The 16,683-nt window shown below is 42.3% G+C and overlaps 1 protein-coding gene across 2 annotated transcripts; it reads right to left on the bottom strand.

Annotated features, from left to right (window-relative positions):
* Positions 1–594: 594 nt before the first annotated feature.
* Positions 595–15,976, bottom strand: LOC139287190 (GTPase HRas). Of its 2 annotated transcripts, none has more exons than XM_070908192.1 (6): positions 15,772–15,976; positions 7,469–7,620; positions 6,387–6,565; positions 4,540–4,699; positions 3,661–3,785; positions 595–3,451 (listed from the first exon to the last, which is right to left on the bottom strand). In XM_070908192.1, exons 2-5 carry the CDS (start codon positions 7,577–7,579, stop codon positions 3,666–3,668), a joined length of 570 nt encoding a protein of 189 aa, XP_070764293.1. In that variant the 5' UTR covers positions 7,580–7,620; positions 15,772–15,976; the 3' UTR covers positions 595–3,451; positions 3,661–3,665. The 2 variants fall into 2 exon arrangements, with proteins under 2 accessions (XP_070764293.1, XP_070764294.1); XM_070908193.1 differs by having other exon boundaries at positions 7,469–7,617.
* Positions 15,977–16,683: the final 707 nt, after the last annotated feature.

Genomic DNA, 16,683 nt, shown 5'->3' with positions numbered 1-16,683 from the left:
AATCCTTAAAAAGGCTTCTACTCTTAGCTCATTGGAAATTTTTAATTTTCACTGAGCACACTTTCAGCAGATGGATGTGAAATCAGCCTTCTAGTGTCAAACACTGCACATAAATTATTCTCAAGCTCAAACATCCAACTGTAAGCACAAGAAAAACATATTTTTGAGTGGAGGGGGACTTTAAGTTTACTAAAAGGAAACAGGTGTGCCCTGTTCACCTGTGCCACAGAAAAACGTCTTGTAAATAATGATGATGATGATAGTAAAATTCTTGTGTAAACACAAGATTTATGACTGTCCTTTGAGCCTTCATCACAGCTGTACTTGCCCACATTGTGCAAACTACACGACATCCTACATTATGATCCTGCCATACAAACAGGGAAAATATTTGTCATTTGTCAACATTTATATAGTTCAGCTGTGTTTAGGCTAGTTGAATAACAGTCATGTTATTTTTGTAACAAAATATATCTGTCCCTTCTAAGCTCGTCATACTCTCAAAATTGATACACAACGCAGCCTGTAGGTGGCAGCAAATCTCAAATTTGACAAGAACATGATGAGAAAGTCAGACGGTTGAGGGAGCAAAGACACGTTTCATCTTGACATCTTTATTCCTGTCCTGCAATACATTTGCCACATTTTCAAAGAGTAAATACATTTTAAATAGCTAAACAGTTGACATTTTTCACAAATTCCCTCCACACCTCCGTTCCACAGTTTGCAAGGGAGAAACAAGCCCTTGAGCCCACTGTATCCTTGTGCAAAACCCCCAATGGTCCGTACAGTCTTTGTCATGCTCGCCAGGTTTTCTGACATGTATACTTGTGGTTTGCTGGCTGGAGTATCCCTGCGGCAACATGACGCTGATATTCTAATGCAATGGGAATTTGAATACACAGATTTATGGAATTCTATGGTATTATTATCATGGATGTACTGTTTAAAGACACACCTGACAGGGAGAGGACAAGCATACTATCAGAACTGTAATTACATGTTACAAACTCCACACTCTTTTTCCATTAAAAGTACAATAGGTGAAAAATAAAAGTTAGGAACAACACAGCCAAAAGTGGGACCAAGGATCAACTCCTGCATTATTTCAATATTGTGACATTTTTAAACACGAGGCTTCTTTCAAACAATATGTAAAGACTCAAAACACATTCACAGTTCATATCCTTCCTCCAAACAGAGAAATGAACAGTTAACTGATTAAAAACGACTTGACCACTACCATCCACACAGTAACTAGACCGATCATATTTCTTTAAGCCACGTTATAAGTTAAAAAAGAGTCACTTTAACTGTACAAAATCAATTGGGTCAGAAAAAAAAGCCTTATGCCAAAACCTGCCTGTAGTGTCTGGAACTCCATACATTATCAAACATGACCAATTCTCCGAACTGTCAAAAAGCATAATTTGGATTAAAAGTACATGGGAAGTGAACATGGGAGCAGGACAACTTGGCTTATAATGGGCTTTTGTCTAAAGAATTATCTTAAACTTTGTTGTTTTTCAGTCTTGTTAAACACAATCACATTCAGACGCACATGCCATTACAGAACACGCCCCCCCCTCCTTTTTTTTTTTTTTTTTTTTTTTTAAATCAGTGTAGTGTTTTTAGGGACTTCAAATTCAAATTCTATACAGCGCATGTCTAAACTCAACACACTTCTATATTTTTTAGTTGCACATACAATCAAACATAAACAAAACAATGCAGCCGAAAGAACACATCATCGTCTCAGGTAGAGCTTGCTGCATACATGAGGTACAAACTAGCTAACAGATAAGGCAAAGTAAACACAGAGCAGTCTTTTTCATTTAGGCAGCAAATTAATGCAGTTGTGGAGAGCACAAGCTAGTCAGTATTAAGAAACAAAGCAATGCACTCCCATAACCCAATATCCACCTCCTATTACACACAATAGTCCCACATATACAGTAAATATGGTTGTGACATGATTAGCACCTGACCTGTTATTGTTCCATTGCAGAGCTGAGGTGGCAGAGAGAGAGGAGCAGTTTGAGGATAGTATGGTGTGTGGAGAAACTGAAGTTCGACTCTGAGGCAGGACTTGTGCGTTACACTACTTACTCGTGCAAAGCTAACTGGTGACATTCTAAACCCTGGTTTCCAGGACTGTTAGGTGAGACCTTCCTGGACCTTGATTTCCTGAGCCTTATCATCCACAAGGAGCGATTTTCTTGCTAAAAATAGCTGTCATCACCATGTAGGAAATAAGAGGTGTACGCCATACAGTTACTGAAATGAAATGCGAGAAAAATCAACCGGTTGTCATTTTTTCTAAAACCATAGCATTGTCATTGTAAAGTGTATGGTTTTCCTCCTATTCTACAGGCAACCTCTCCAGCTTTAGCAACTGGAAAGATGACAACAACTACATTTTCATGCTGGGTACCTCTCCTTCCTAAACCAAAGTAAAAAAGGAAAATAAGTAGCCATGAGAGGTGGTTTATTCCCAATACTTTGTGGACTGTAAAGAATCCTATTGCACCAGAACCTACGTACACTAGCCATTACTATTATTATTCCACAAAGACAACTCTTAGCAAAGAAACATCTGTAAAGGAGAGAAGGCAGCTGCATTCTGGAAATTCATCTTTGTATTCTCCGCTTAACATTTCTACCCCAAAAGGAATTCCAACTACATCAGGCAGGTCATGAAAAATGTCAAAGCAGGTGCCATCAGAAATAAACACCCTTGCTCACATATTGCTCAGTGACTTTCAAATTCTGCAATCACAAAAAAAAAATGTTCCATATCAAAAACAAAATGAAAGATTTTTTTACAGCTAGGCTAACTGTTAAACAATGACAAATTAGTCATTCCCATGCCAGCCTCCACCCCCTGTATCCAGTATGATGAAGGGACAGCCAGTACTGGGAAACCAAAGGCAGGTAGAGTGGGATGGGGGGTTGTTTATGTGAGAGGAGTTTGGGTAACTAATTGTCCATTCCAGTCTTTTCCATTTAAGTCAGTCAGTCCTTCCAGTGGGCAGGCAGCGGGAGTGGAATTAGGCTTTCAAGGTGGGGGGAGGTCAGAGACGCCCCTTTAAGACCAGTGTTGAGACTGAAAACAATAAGTTAGCAGGAAACCTGTGGAGCTACCCAGCGAGACCACACTGGAGTTGACAAAAAGTCATTAGTGGTGTTGCTCACAGGTCGACGTGTGGACCAAAAAAAAAGGGACCGGACCAGGCTAGTTCAGGTAGCCACTTAGGCAACAGTCCAAATCCTCCTTTCCGTAAAGGTCTATGGTTCAGTCAGCTCTGGTGGTTTCCTTGAGAGCTTTTGCTTCAATCATCTTCTCTTTGAAAAAGTTTATATTTCATCATTGAGTTGTTTTTTCTTTCTATCTTTAAGTCCATGCTGCCACTACGCGCTGTAGCATTTCTCCTCAACGTGCAACAGTCAGCTGGAAAATTAAATAACACCAAAGGGGGACAGATGTTAGTGCCATTCTAGTGAAAAATGTAACAGAGGGAGATATGGTTTCACATTCATTTTTTACTTACAATGGGCAGTCATATACATAAAAAGACATGAGTTCCAGCATAATCAGACCAATATGGAGACTTCCCAAGTGTCAAAGGAGAAAAAGACATTTCTGGGGAGATGTCTCACCTGCATCACGATACCACACAGCGACAGCTCATACAGTCCTGACCGCTCTCATCAGGTGGGTTCAGCTTCCTCAGCTTATGCTGTCTGATCTCCCTAACAAGCGTGTAGAAGGCGTCCTCTACTCCCTGTGAAAACACACACAAACACACAGAAAGGTTACAGAAAAATATGGCCACTTACAATGGTCAATTATAAGTTGAGTACACTGCATGCACCTCTTGTAACTGACAGCAAACCTCTCAAGTGTACTCACCATTGAGAGGCTTGGCAACATCACCATGGCAACCCTGATCATTTCAGACACCGTTAATCAAGAAACCATAATGACAAAAAAGAAGTCATGGCTTACTTCTTTGCATACTCTTCGGTTTGAATGACAGTCTCTCTGCAACCTCAGTGGTGAATGTGAGAGTCTGTATGTACCTACATAATGTGTGACAGTGAGTCAGAGACAGTGAGAGCTGTGCGGCGACTTGTTCTAATGAGGCCTTTCAAATACTGTAGCTCTCTTCTCAAGCCAAGGTAACCTGACTATGAGTCATTGCCTGCGGCATAATAAAATGTTCCCAGCAACACAAATCACATCATACCGCGGGCCATTCACTGCTCTTCATGCGCATGAATACACGTGCAAAATGTAAGATTACAGAGCCCATACTAGAACACTGGCATAACTTGTTGACTACAGTACGATGCAGCACAGGGGGGCTTCAAATTCATGTAGAAACGGTTTGTGGCTTGCAAACACAGGAGGAAAAATTAAGATATCAGTGAAATTTAAAGGGAATTTGAAGTGCCAGAGGTAGAGAGAAAGAAATGGGTTCTTCCATGATAATGCATGTATGATATGAGGGCGTGTACTTCTTATTCACTGCCTACCTGTCGTGTCTTGGCAGAGGTCTCGATGTAAGGGATGCCGTAGGAGCGGGCAAGTTCCTGGGCTTGCCTTGTGTCCACTGTGCGTGCCGGGAGGTCACATTTGTTTCCCACGAGAACCATGGGAACATCGTCTGAGTCCTTTACACGTTTAATCTGTTCTCTGTTAATTGCAAAACAAGAAAATTGCGATAGTTGACATTTCATTTGCATAACTTTGTCCGTTTCCTTAACCCATCCCAGCACTGCATTTAGTCACAGTGACATCTCTCTTGTCTGGGATCCTCCCTGCTTCATAAACAACAGCAGCTCAACCACTGGAGAGCCAACCACCCAGGGAGCTCTAGGACCCTGAGGAAGAGCCAGGGCCTGCCGGTGCTGGGCTGTGCTGCACTGCTGAAGGAGGGAGGTGGAGGAGAGGAAGGGAGGGAGAGGGAGGGATGGACAACAGGCAGGCGGCGAACAGCATTACCTCATCACTACAGCAGCCAGCGCCAAACGCCAGGCAGCCAGGGAGGAACTGAGTGAGAGGAGTGGGTCAGATCAATCTATCAGCTCAGCCCTTCTTCTCCCTAAGCCACAGTACAGCAGGATGCATCCACTACAGTCAGCCCTGCCCATCTGAAGTCAACACTGCTAATTTATGACCACAGTTGCTCTGAGTCCTGATGTCACAGCAGACATGTTACCCTGTTTAGACCATTGACTTGTTATATGCTGGTGAGGCAGGTATTTCAAGTCTAAAAATGCCAGCAAACACCACAAGCAGATATAATCTTATCAACCTGGTGCATTCTTCTGTGAGGTGTAATACTGTTGGTTGTTTCAAATGAAAGAAAGAAAAAATCAATATGCACTTCCCAGTTTTAAGCAGGTGCCATGCCAGTATGTGCCAACAGTGGGGAAGTTGTGCAAAAATGCCTCTGACTATTTTTGCCTGTAAAATAGACAACCAATCTTTAAATAACTCCACAGCTCTAACCGGGCCGCCACCTATTCTAGCATCCAGCCAAAGATCCATGCATGCTTTCACAAGTGATACCAGCCGTTGTATTAAAGCTGGCCCCCAAAAAATGGCCGGTCTGCAATGGCAGCGAACCAATGTGTGTGCAATAAACTAAAAAATCTTGCAAATCCGTAGAGGAGGTGGCAAAGTTAATATGCAGCCTCTTTTACTTGCCACGTGCAAGACGGGCAAGTGGGTGTCTAATGTGATGAGAAAGACAAAATGTGGGAAAGAGAAAGAACACTGTCATCTCCAGCTGAACCCCCCTCCTCTCCCTCCCTCCCTCCCTTTCTCCTTCCCTGTCCTTGAAAGTGCTACCTCTCCCCGCTCCTCTAATTGAGTCAGGATCGATTTCATTGGCATCATGCTGTAATCCTCCAGTTGGGGGCTAAGCTTTCTTTAGCCGTGTTAAACGCTACAGCATGACATCATCCAACTACTGCAGAGAGCTGGCACACACACGTATACACACCCCTCTCCATCCAGACCCCATGGGAGTCCCTGTAACACACACTGCATATAGCAACACACACACACACACACACACACACACACACACACACACACACACACACACACACACACACACACACACACACACACACACACACACACACACACACACACACACACACACACACACACACACACACACACACACACACAGCCTTACAAGAGAACTAACATAAATTATTTTGTGTCTGAGCTCCACCCCGACTGGTCTGTGACCAGGCCAGAAAATACACAGGTTCACATCTGCAACAATAGATCCCGTAATGCTCAATTCAATGTCATGATTTCTGATGCCCCTGCATCCCTTTTTTTGCCTCATGCTTACACACACCTGTACTGGTGAATGTCCTCAAAAGACTTGGTGTTGTTGATGGCGAAGACGCAGAGGAAACCCTCCCCTGTCCTCATGTACTGATCCCTCATGGCGCTGTACTCCTCCTGACCTGCAGTGTCCAGAATGTCCAGCAGGCAGGTCTCCCCGTCAATCACAACCTGTTTCCTGTACGAGTCCTGCAGAAAAAGGGAGAAACTCCAACATTTAGAAAGTCAAATGTGTGAATGAGCAATCAGTGACACGAATGAGACACAAAACAGATGGTTCAGGTGGGAATTGAGACAACTGTGGGCCCATCACTGAGGTTGTCACATCCTTGGCCTTGGTCACCCAGTGCTAAGCAGCATGCGCATACACAAACACACAGAGATATGATGTTGATTGACCATGTGTTAACTGGTCTCTGTTATTAATTCCCTGTCCACTTCCAGGTCAGATCAACATCAAGAGATCAGAGGAGCAGGGTATCGGAGCCAATGTTTAGCCTTCGAACACGCAGCCACAAAAACATGGAGTGCCGTCCCTTTGTTTGTTAGAGCATAGGGGCCAGGAATGCAAACACACAAAAAGGACATTGTCTGGCCAGAGGCAGGCGTGGTGAGAAAGAGAGGGAGAGAGTAGAGACAGAAAGAGAGAAAAAGAGAGAAAACATTCTCACTGGTGTCCCTCTCCTCTTTGCAATGTCTGTCTCACTTTCATGAAAATATAAGAATTACGGTCGGGCAGAGTAAACATTTCTTCTTAAAAGAAAATTAGGAATTTCTTCCAAGCCTGACCGTTTGGAGAACTGCCGCAGCATTCGATTAATTAAATTAAATTAACTTGATTTAGACTGAGCTGTCGTCTCAGTAGGGTCTAGACAATCTTGTTCTGCAGTGACTGTGGGATCGGACATTTGTATAAAAACATAGATGAATGTATGCACTTCTACCACATAGGTGTTAAAGTGGTGTACAACCACACAATTCAAGGTGGAGCTGGAAAGAATTTTTAACCATATGATCAACCCTTCCCTACCTTCCCACCCAAACGCCCAAGATGCCTCCCACAAGAATAATGTATGCAGAGGAGAGTCATACCTCTATGGTGGGGTCATATTCATCCACAAAGTGGTTCTGGATGAGCTGGATGGTGAGTGCACTCTTGCCCACGCCTCCAGCTCCCACCACCACCAGCTTGTACTCTGTCATCTTTGCCGCTGCTGCTCACCACACACACACACTCACCACTGCTGGAGAGAAGACAGGGAGCAGAGAAAGGTGCAGGTTAGCACTCTGACAGGAAACATACACATTACAAGGTTTGGACAAAACAACAGTCATACACAGAGCTTTGAGAAGCTATTGTCTGCTGCTGGACTGCCATGATGCGGTCCACAGAGGTCCAGACAAAGCATACAGTTATTACCATTACTGTCCAGCGGTGAGAAACATTAGTGGTTTGTGTGTGTGTGAGTGTGTGTGTGTGTATGTGTAGTGGGAGCTGAGGTTGAGACCCTCAAAGGGGAATGTGAAAAATGTGCTGAAGGTACTCAATGTTCCAATCCTCTCCTGCTCAGTGTGAGCAGCAGAGAATATGTATGAGAGGGGGAGAGCTAGGGAGGCAGTGAGGGAGAAAAAGAAGGGGCATGACACTGGCATGACTGACCCTCATCACTCAGGCTTCACATTACTGATGCCTACCTTTGACCCCACTGCGACAGGTGCCAGAGCCAAAAAGTAAAAAATAAAAAGCAATGACAAAAACACAAAAACAAAACAGAAAAATGCGTGAAAAGTGATCTGTTTCTTGTTGGTTTGACCTTGCTTCTTCCATAGGGATTGATCCATAGCAACAGAACAAGAGGCCTAAAAGAGGATTTTATGACTCCAGGTGTGCCTGCAGTTGTCCCGTATGGACCCACTGAACCCACTTAATAGGTCTAGTCGATGCAACAGGGCTGCCCTGACTATAAATCAAAGCATGTTATTAAAGAAACATGTCGGCCTCTTGACAAAACATAAGTGATATCCATTTTCTGCAGGTTAAAACTTACACAGGTAAACACCACCTGTACACGGACCTGGAGAGTATTTGAAAACAGAATAGGAAAAGTGAAGCAGTTCCAACATTGACAGGTAAAATTTAAAGTACAATCCCAACTTGGAAGGACATGATTCTGCTTAATTATCAAAAAAAAAAAATCACTGTGCTAAACAGCTCAGACGTTTTATTAAAAGCAGGTTTTGAAATAATTTAGTTGTAACTCAGGTTGAGATGTTGTAAGTTGGTTGGTGATTGGTTGTAACACCTTAATCAACAATTGAGTGACAACAACAGAGAGTAGCAGAGATGAAGGGATAGAGCAGAGAGAGATATGTGGAGGTCCAGAGTGAAGAACATCCAGATTTTTCCAGAAAAAACAGGCGTGCTCAAAAAGATTTGGGAAATTTGCAGAAAATGCTAATTGTGCCTTCACAGTGTTAACTATCAAGTCAGCTGGAACCACACATGCATACACATACAATACAAAGACACATACACAAACACAGACAGACAGACAGACAGACAGATCCCCTGACCTCGCCACCATCCTCACTGCTGGCCAGTGAAATTCCAGCCGCTTTGAGTCAATGGGTAGAAAAAGTAGTCATATGGGTGTTTCCACTACATACAGTGGCAAAGTGTGACTCAGCTTACTGCAAATCTAACCAAATTACAAAACCTATGACCTAAAAATGACCCAACATCAGCCCTGTGGTAGACAAGATGGCACACGATGAGTCAGAATTAGAAAGACATGAAGCACGATTAAATCAAATACAAATTAGGACTAGTGTGTTCAAAAATATATGGCTAACCACAAGTAAAGTCTGCTGGAGGCCCATTGACAACAATGAGTGGTCAGGTGATGTCATCACGGCGACGTAATCTCTGATGTCAGAGCCCAGAGGAAAATCACCGGGAATTCATGTACCTCCCAGGGTGCAACGGTCTTGAGCGGCAGTTTAGTTTCACTTTCTGTTTGACAGATGTGATGAAAAACTCAAATCCAGACGTTTCTATGCATTCATACTTTAACTACTTTAACTGAACAGCGCCATTTCCACTTTCAACACAAACATCATTATTCTTCTTAAACTCTTTTTAATACACAAATTGAAGGAACTGGCGGAGTCACTATGATTGTACCTTATATGATTACATGTGACAAATAAACTTGAATGATTGATTGATAATATGTCCTGTTAGACACTGTAATCAACACCCAAAGCAGCCTTTAATTTCTCCTCTTCAAAAGTAGTCTCGACCATGTCTCGCAATTCAGACAAAAGCAGTTCAGAGTAAAATAAGGTCACATGCGGTTAAACAGCTCATCCTGTCCACAGTGTCTCAATCTGTTGAATGTTCCTTAGGTGAACTGAAGAAGAAAAATCACTAAACTGCACCACCTGCTAAAGTGTGTAATTAATCTGTCAGGATTTCATGAGCACTGCAGGTCACATATGCTGTTTTACCTTCTCCAGGGCACCAACTGTCAACCCTAACATAAAATGCACTCCATGTAGCTCTGTGACGCAAACGCCACCGCTCACCACAGAGCAGTGGACATCAGCGCTTCAGCCGGCCTGAGCAGTACACGTACACACCCTCTCTCTTGTGCTTCAACTCCCAAAGGAGCACGAACACAGCTGGAGGGAATTTTAATCCCCGACATGTAGAAGGAGAGGAGTAACAGGTGACATGAACACAGCCTCTGGACAGTTTAATGACGGAAACATGCAAAATATCCAAAGAAAACTCAAAAATTCAGCAGTGGGGAGTCAAAAGTAACAGACATGCATCTATATTTGTCTCTGGCTGAGGTGTTGTATTCATAGAATCTGCATGCATCTCTGTAAAAACTTTGTGTTATTTGTGTCTGAGATGTGTGTGACTAAGATTAGCCATGACTAAGACTAGCTCACTGATGTTAATGATTGACAGACAAGCAGACTTGCTAACTGACGACACAGCCATTTAGCGCCTCTCATTCAACCATACACACACGTTCCTACAACACATCCTTGATACCGTAAGCCATTGCTCGCCTTGATGGAACAGGTAGCTCTGAGCACCGTCACCAATATCAACAATGGCCTCCTTGTAAAAACACCCTCACTGCTATAATTCTCAAGCACAACAGGAAGGGAATTATCCTGACCCCTCAATCTTGTGGCCAAACATTTAGCTTCCTTTCCCTCACTGTAAATAAATCAACCTGGTACACAGTGCTGCCCACCCTGGCTGGAGTACAGAGACCGTGGCAGAGCCGCAGAGCCAGCCCTGCTCCTCACAGCCCCCTTTAACCAAATAAACAGCAGCTGTGCGAAGAGGAGAGACTTGTGCAGGGCAGACAGACGCTGGAACACCTTTGGCCACTGTAGGCTACAAGCTCAAGACAAAGCAAGGATTCACGTCAGGGCTAATCGGAAACTAATCAAGTTTAATGTGATGGAAACAGCATGGACACAATAACATGTTAAATTACAGACTGGTCATTGGGATTAGAGAAAGTGGACTTTCTCTCAAATCCAGTTGACTAAAACAGGGGATGACGAGTATGCTATCACGGAGTAGGGCTAAAATTATTTTCATTATCGATTAAAATGCTGCATATTTCTCTGATTAACTGATTAATTGTTTGGTCTATAAAATATCAGAAAATGGTGACAAAAGCCAATCACAACTTCCCAGAGCCTAAAAGATGTCCTCAATTAGAGTGGATATTAACGAACAATATTAGCACAGACACGTTGGCAGTGGCAGATATTTCAGATGATAAAAAACAAGAAATTAGAGTACAATAATGCCAAAGATTGTGGTAATTTATAAATGGTGTCGGCATTACACAGTTTCAACCAGAGAGCACTTCACATTTTTAAACTATAAAATGTCCCACTCGAACATAACCTTATCAAAAGTGCTTATGTTTATGTTATCAGATTTTTTTTTATAACTCTGAAATACCTATATTGGTATCAGTTTCAAAAATCCAATATTCACAATATTCTAGTTTTGCTTGATAAATTGCTTTGACAATTGTCATATGTCAAAATTGTTGTCGATTTATTTATTGTTGACGGCCTAATCGATTAATCAAGTGATGGTTTTAACACTAGCAAGGATTTCATGGTGGTTTCAAGTTATTCCCAGGCCGGTAGATAAAGGTGACAGGACGACAGGTGCTGACCAAACATGCAGGAGGGCGAAGAAAAGTCTGCGGTTTTGCCTGAGGGATATTTGTATTCCCCCTCCCATATTACTCGTCTGTTGCTTTCTGTGCTGACTCACTCTACTATAACCTACAACACCAACACCACAACCCAGTTCTTAACCTGCCCTTGAATTCCCCACACACTCAGCCTTGTATGAAAATAACAGTTTGTATTATATTTGTAATATTTACTAGTTAATCAGATTTTCCAGACACACACCCACCCCAAACTTTACTCATACATTAAGTTCAACATCTGCTTCACTATGTCAAGGCAATGATGAATGCTCATCATGACACATTCATGCAGACAAACACATGCACAAAAAGCATTTAAATAACCAACATTGATCAAAACTTAAATCCTAAATAGAAGCTTTTTCTATATTGTTTATGAACTTTCATACCAATAAAGTGCACTGAATTGAACTGATAAGTAGCAAAGATAGAAAATGTATGACACACACACACACAAATACATTTTTTTTAAGAATAAAAAAAAATTGACACCTGCACTCTCTCACACACCCACAGCTCTCCAGATTCTGACACGGTTGGTTGCCACATTTCTTCTACATAACCAGATCTCAAGAGTACACCTGCCAAACGATTAAAATTTACAGCCCAAAATGCAAATTCAACACACCCGCGCCCGCTACAGGGAGACTGGAGAAACGAAAACAGACAGCCGTGCCGTCTCCTCTTGAACTAGGCCATGTCAGCGGCTGATTAATAATCCACACATACATATGGAGATGAATAGCAAAATGAATCATTGATAAGAGATGCTGTCGCTTTCTCAGAGCCACTTGTTGTCAGTAGGGGCTCATGCGGAGCTGGTCTTTGTGCAGATAGAGAGGAGGGATGAGGACATAGCCGCTGGAGTTCCCAATCATCAGTGCACACATCAATCTTTTTACACATGGAGACGAAGCCTAAGAACGTTTTGTTGAAGTTTTTTTAGATGGTTATCCTGTCTCTCTAGTGGTGTCATGCCCTCCTCTGCAGTCCTGATCTTCATACTGTACAATAATTACTGTTGGCGCATGGGCAACCTGTACAGTCCTTTTTTGCCCCAGACTTGCAACAGTTTGCCACATTTGCAAATAGCCAACGCCTGTAAAAACACACACCCACGATGAGGTCACGCAACGCTGTACTTTTTCTTTCACACAATGTACATATCTGACAAAAGTAATAATCGTACAGCCAAGTGACTTGTATTAACAACGCAGCTCATCAAAAGGTGAATAGAGTAAGTGTCCTGCTTCCTCTGAGACAGAGTAAAGCCGCACAGTCATCTACAAGTTGGTGACCTACCAAAGTCCCCAAAATCTCTGCATGGTTGCTCCCTTTTTGATCAAGGAGCACTACACAGTATGTCTGTATTTAGGGTTATTTTTAGCTCGCCACCTTCAGCCTGGGAAATTAACAGTTCGTTTTGAAACCCTAGAGCCCTGCCTGGACCAAGAGGATAATCTTACATGACAGCTTACGGAGGGTGCAAGTACAGAGCAGCGAGAGGGCTGATGGGAGGAGAGTGGCTGAGGGTGAGGGCTACTCTTACTATATGCCAAGGGCATAGAAAACCACAGGAGGGAGGGGTCGACCTGGAAACTGAAAATCAATAACGAAAATGCTCAACATTCGTCAGCTTTTCCCCCAGCTAATTCAGCTGCGTGGCTCTGATAGCTACAGTCAATAAACATCTCTTTACTGTTCCTATGATTCCTCGCAACCTGGAGAACAATTCCATCACTTCAAAACACATTGTTCAAGAAGGAGGGCACATGAATGGCCATCCTTCTCAACATGCATTCTTCTCTCTCCATTAAAGTGCTTAATTGGTTAAAGAATCCATACTGGCAGAGCCACAAGCCCACTGCAGAGATAATAGATTTTTAATGGAGCGATGATGGTAAGGAGACCCTCTCTAGGGAGGTATCACAGTCAAATACTGAGACTCCAAGACCCATCCTAGAGCCTCGATAGCCCACCGCACCCTCCCACTGCTCTCAATGACATCATCCTCCTAAACAGCATCCAAACATAAGTGTTGACCAGCAGCTGAGGAATCACTATTCTGCCAATGACACACAAGTAAGTGAGGACTTTGAGCAATTGTTATGAAGTCAATCAATTCAGGGATAAATGTAGTTGTTAGTCTATAACCCCTTAAAATATGACTATCCGTTTAATATCTCCTCTAGGGTCTGAAGCCAGAGAAAATACCAAAACATGAATGAAACCGTAATTTTGCTCAAAGAGAAAATCCTTTGATAAACAATTCCTCCTCCCAACATTTTCTCCCTCACAAACATTTACATAAAGAGTTTCTTGCGTGCATCTGTGTGTATGTGTGCATGCTTAAACAAGCTGCTCTTAAAGGCACTGGAGTACAAGTGACCTTTTCCCCACTGGGTCATCCTTTCAGCTAGTCGGGTAGGGTGAGACGGTCGAGGCAGCAGCAGAGATGAAAAGGCCAGCTGACCTCCACACAAAGGCCTGCCAGTTAGAGGAGCCATGAGGCTTATCATCGGACACCAAACACCCCGCAACTCATCAGTGGGCTTTTTTTCTTTTTTTTTTGCAATCAGAGGAATGAGAGAATCCTGTCCAGCTGTTTTAGTTTGTGAGTGCATTTGAAAACACTCTGCACTGGCTGCATATAGTATCGCATAAACTGAGCTGCCAGCCAACCTGTAGAAGATCCCACCCAATGTTTAGTCAGTTATCCAAAGAAAAAATAATTCAAACCAGCCTCCTTTGGAATTATTAACCTAAAGAGTTAGGAACAACAACAATATCAAGTCAGGAGTATGACAGTGCTTAATATTAAAAAGACAAAAACACCCCTAACATCTGCTGTACTCAAAAGAGCATACCCTGAGCCATCTTTGAGCCTCACACCGACACGTTTAACAAATATCAACAAATAAACAAACAAAAAAACCTACAGATGAAAGCAGTGTGAAAAGTGGTCATTTTAAAAATCCACTTATTTTGGCATGCAGCTGGGCACCACCCAGGCTACAGCTGTTCAGAGAAAGGGACAAGAGATTAACATCACACCTCTATCACTGGCTGGACTAACTCCAGCTGTTTTCCAGCTGCCTGAATTATTGCCTTCACTCTGAACGCTAAGGACACTGGACCTCCTTAGTTGAACCCATGTAGTCCAATGTACTCCAGCCTATATGATCATGGAAAAACTATATAGTTGACTTGTTACATATTACTCATATATAATGCTTTGGTCAGCAGCAGTGATGTTATGGCGGATGAAGAGATTAAATATGAGCAGCAGTTAGTTACAATGCCAAAAGGCCAACATTAAACGCAAAAGTGAAAACACTTTTTGCTTTGATTTCTAGGAGAACACTAACGTACATGTTTGTTGTCTAACAGCCCCTATGGGCATAATTTGAGTGACGGTCAATTAAACATTAGTGCTGTCGTTGCCATATTTTCCACTTTAAACTTACCAAACAGTTTCGACAAACAGCTTCCAGAGTAGAAATAATTCCAAGTCAGCTTTCTAAATGCCTTGTAATGGAATCTAACTTCCGCAGTGATACACTCAGTTTTTACTCAGTGTGACGGGGCGTCACCCTACTTGTCTGTGTGGCCACTATCGGCAGCAGCAACCTCATAACGTTACTCAAGATTGTCTTTACATCAGACAAAAATACAGGCCACAGAAAGTAAATCCCCCGCTATGTCTATGTTCATTGAAATGCCTTCGGTTTCTTTTTTAAAGTGAGGTGAGGGAGGAATCAATAGCGGTATAACGTTATTCCTCCATAACCAAGTTACAACACCCGAACTCAAGGGAGACTGTTTATCAAAATAGATAATTGTTAAAAAAACAAACAAAAAAAAACTAAGTGTAGGCAAAATCCCAAACCTGTGTATCTCCCCATACATGTAGCCAGAACCAAAGAGCAAGCATGAGTTGTTGAGCTCGATAGATAAAGCTCGCCGGGCGTGAATTAAAATGTTATGATAGCTAGCTAACATGTTCTTACTGTGGACCGCAATATCCAGCGGTGCCCAAAACACTGAAAGCATTTAAAGCGGTATCATTAGACAAAAACAGCCACTGCCGACATATTTCGGACATAGGAATGTGCACTGCATACTTACAACAAGCAGAGGTCTAATTAGCGACAAGAGCGACGTTTCGTCTACCGGAGAAGAGAAAAAATCTTTCAACTCTGTCGCCCCTCAGCTGTAATCAGAAGGAAACAAAATGTTCTTGGTCTGCTTCCCGCCGTCTTCAGATATCTGTGCCTTATTCTCTCCGAGAAAGTGTTTAATTTTCAGTAGCTAAAATGCACCAAAGCATTCATTGGTTCTGGGTAAAATGAGCCCGCGTTGAACAATGTGCTTCCACAGAGAGAGGGGATGAGGGGTGTAGAGCCCACGCCCAGCTCTATCAAACATAGAACCGCCCCGGTTACCATGCATGTTACTGCTGCATTCACATGCTGTCGGAAATATGGTGACTCCAGCGTGAAGGCCAACTGACCCGCAGTATTTACTATTTCATTCAACTTTACAAAGTGTCATTTAAACGTGACAGGAAAAAGAATCTCTGAAAACATTTGAATATAGTGATGAAGGCCTCTTTAATTATTAGGAAACAAAACCAGGATTTTAAAAATCCTGAGGTCATGAGTCAACATTCCACACAACCCCACCCAACTGAGAAAACTAACAACCAACCAAACGCTGCAAATTTTCTGAGAATTTAAAAAACAATCACAAAATTTCATATTTTATGTATTTATTTAATTTTAAATTTAACTTAAAACTTAATTTATATTTTTCCAGAATTTGATCTAATTTATGGCCTATTATGTACCTCTGGTGGAGAATATTGAATCCCTCTATTTTTCTCTACAGGCAGTCAAATTTTAGATATTCAATTTATAAAAGAACTCAGAATCAGCATAAATTCTAATATGTATACACAGTATGCCTACATGGCTCCTCTTTATTCTGACAATGCATCAAAAAGTAGATCTGTGCAACATGGAGATTGACATGTAATTT

Source organism: Enoplosus armatus, chromosome 6, assembly GCF_043641665.1.
Source record: "Enoplosus armatus isolate fEnoArm2 chromosome 6, fEnoArm2.hap1, whole genome shotgun sequence".
Classification (NCBI taxonomy): Eukaryota; Metazoa; Chordata; class Actinopteri; order Centrarchiformes; family Enoplosidae; genus Enoplosus; species Enoplosus armatus.
Note: the sequence above shows the minus strand (reverse complement) of the source record. Positions and strands in the feature narration are given on the sequence as shown.

What these genes read in the sequence shown, in the direction of transcription:
- LOC139287190 (XM_070908192.1), bottom strand. Translation starts at nt 7,579, where the DNA reads ATGACAGAGTACAAGCTGGTGGTGGTGGGAGCTGGAGGCGTGGGCAAG. An exon ending in AATATGACCCCACCATAGAG is followed by an intron (nt 6,566 to 7,468) that starts GTATGACTCTCC and finishes CTTTTTCTGCAG; the next exon opens with GACTCGTACAGGAAACAGGT. An exon ending in GAGGACATTCACCAGTACAG is followed by an intron (nt 4,700 to 6,386) that starts GTGTGTGTAAGC and finishes TGCAATTAACAG; the next exon opens with AGAACAGATTAAACGTGTAA.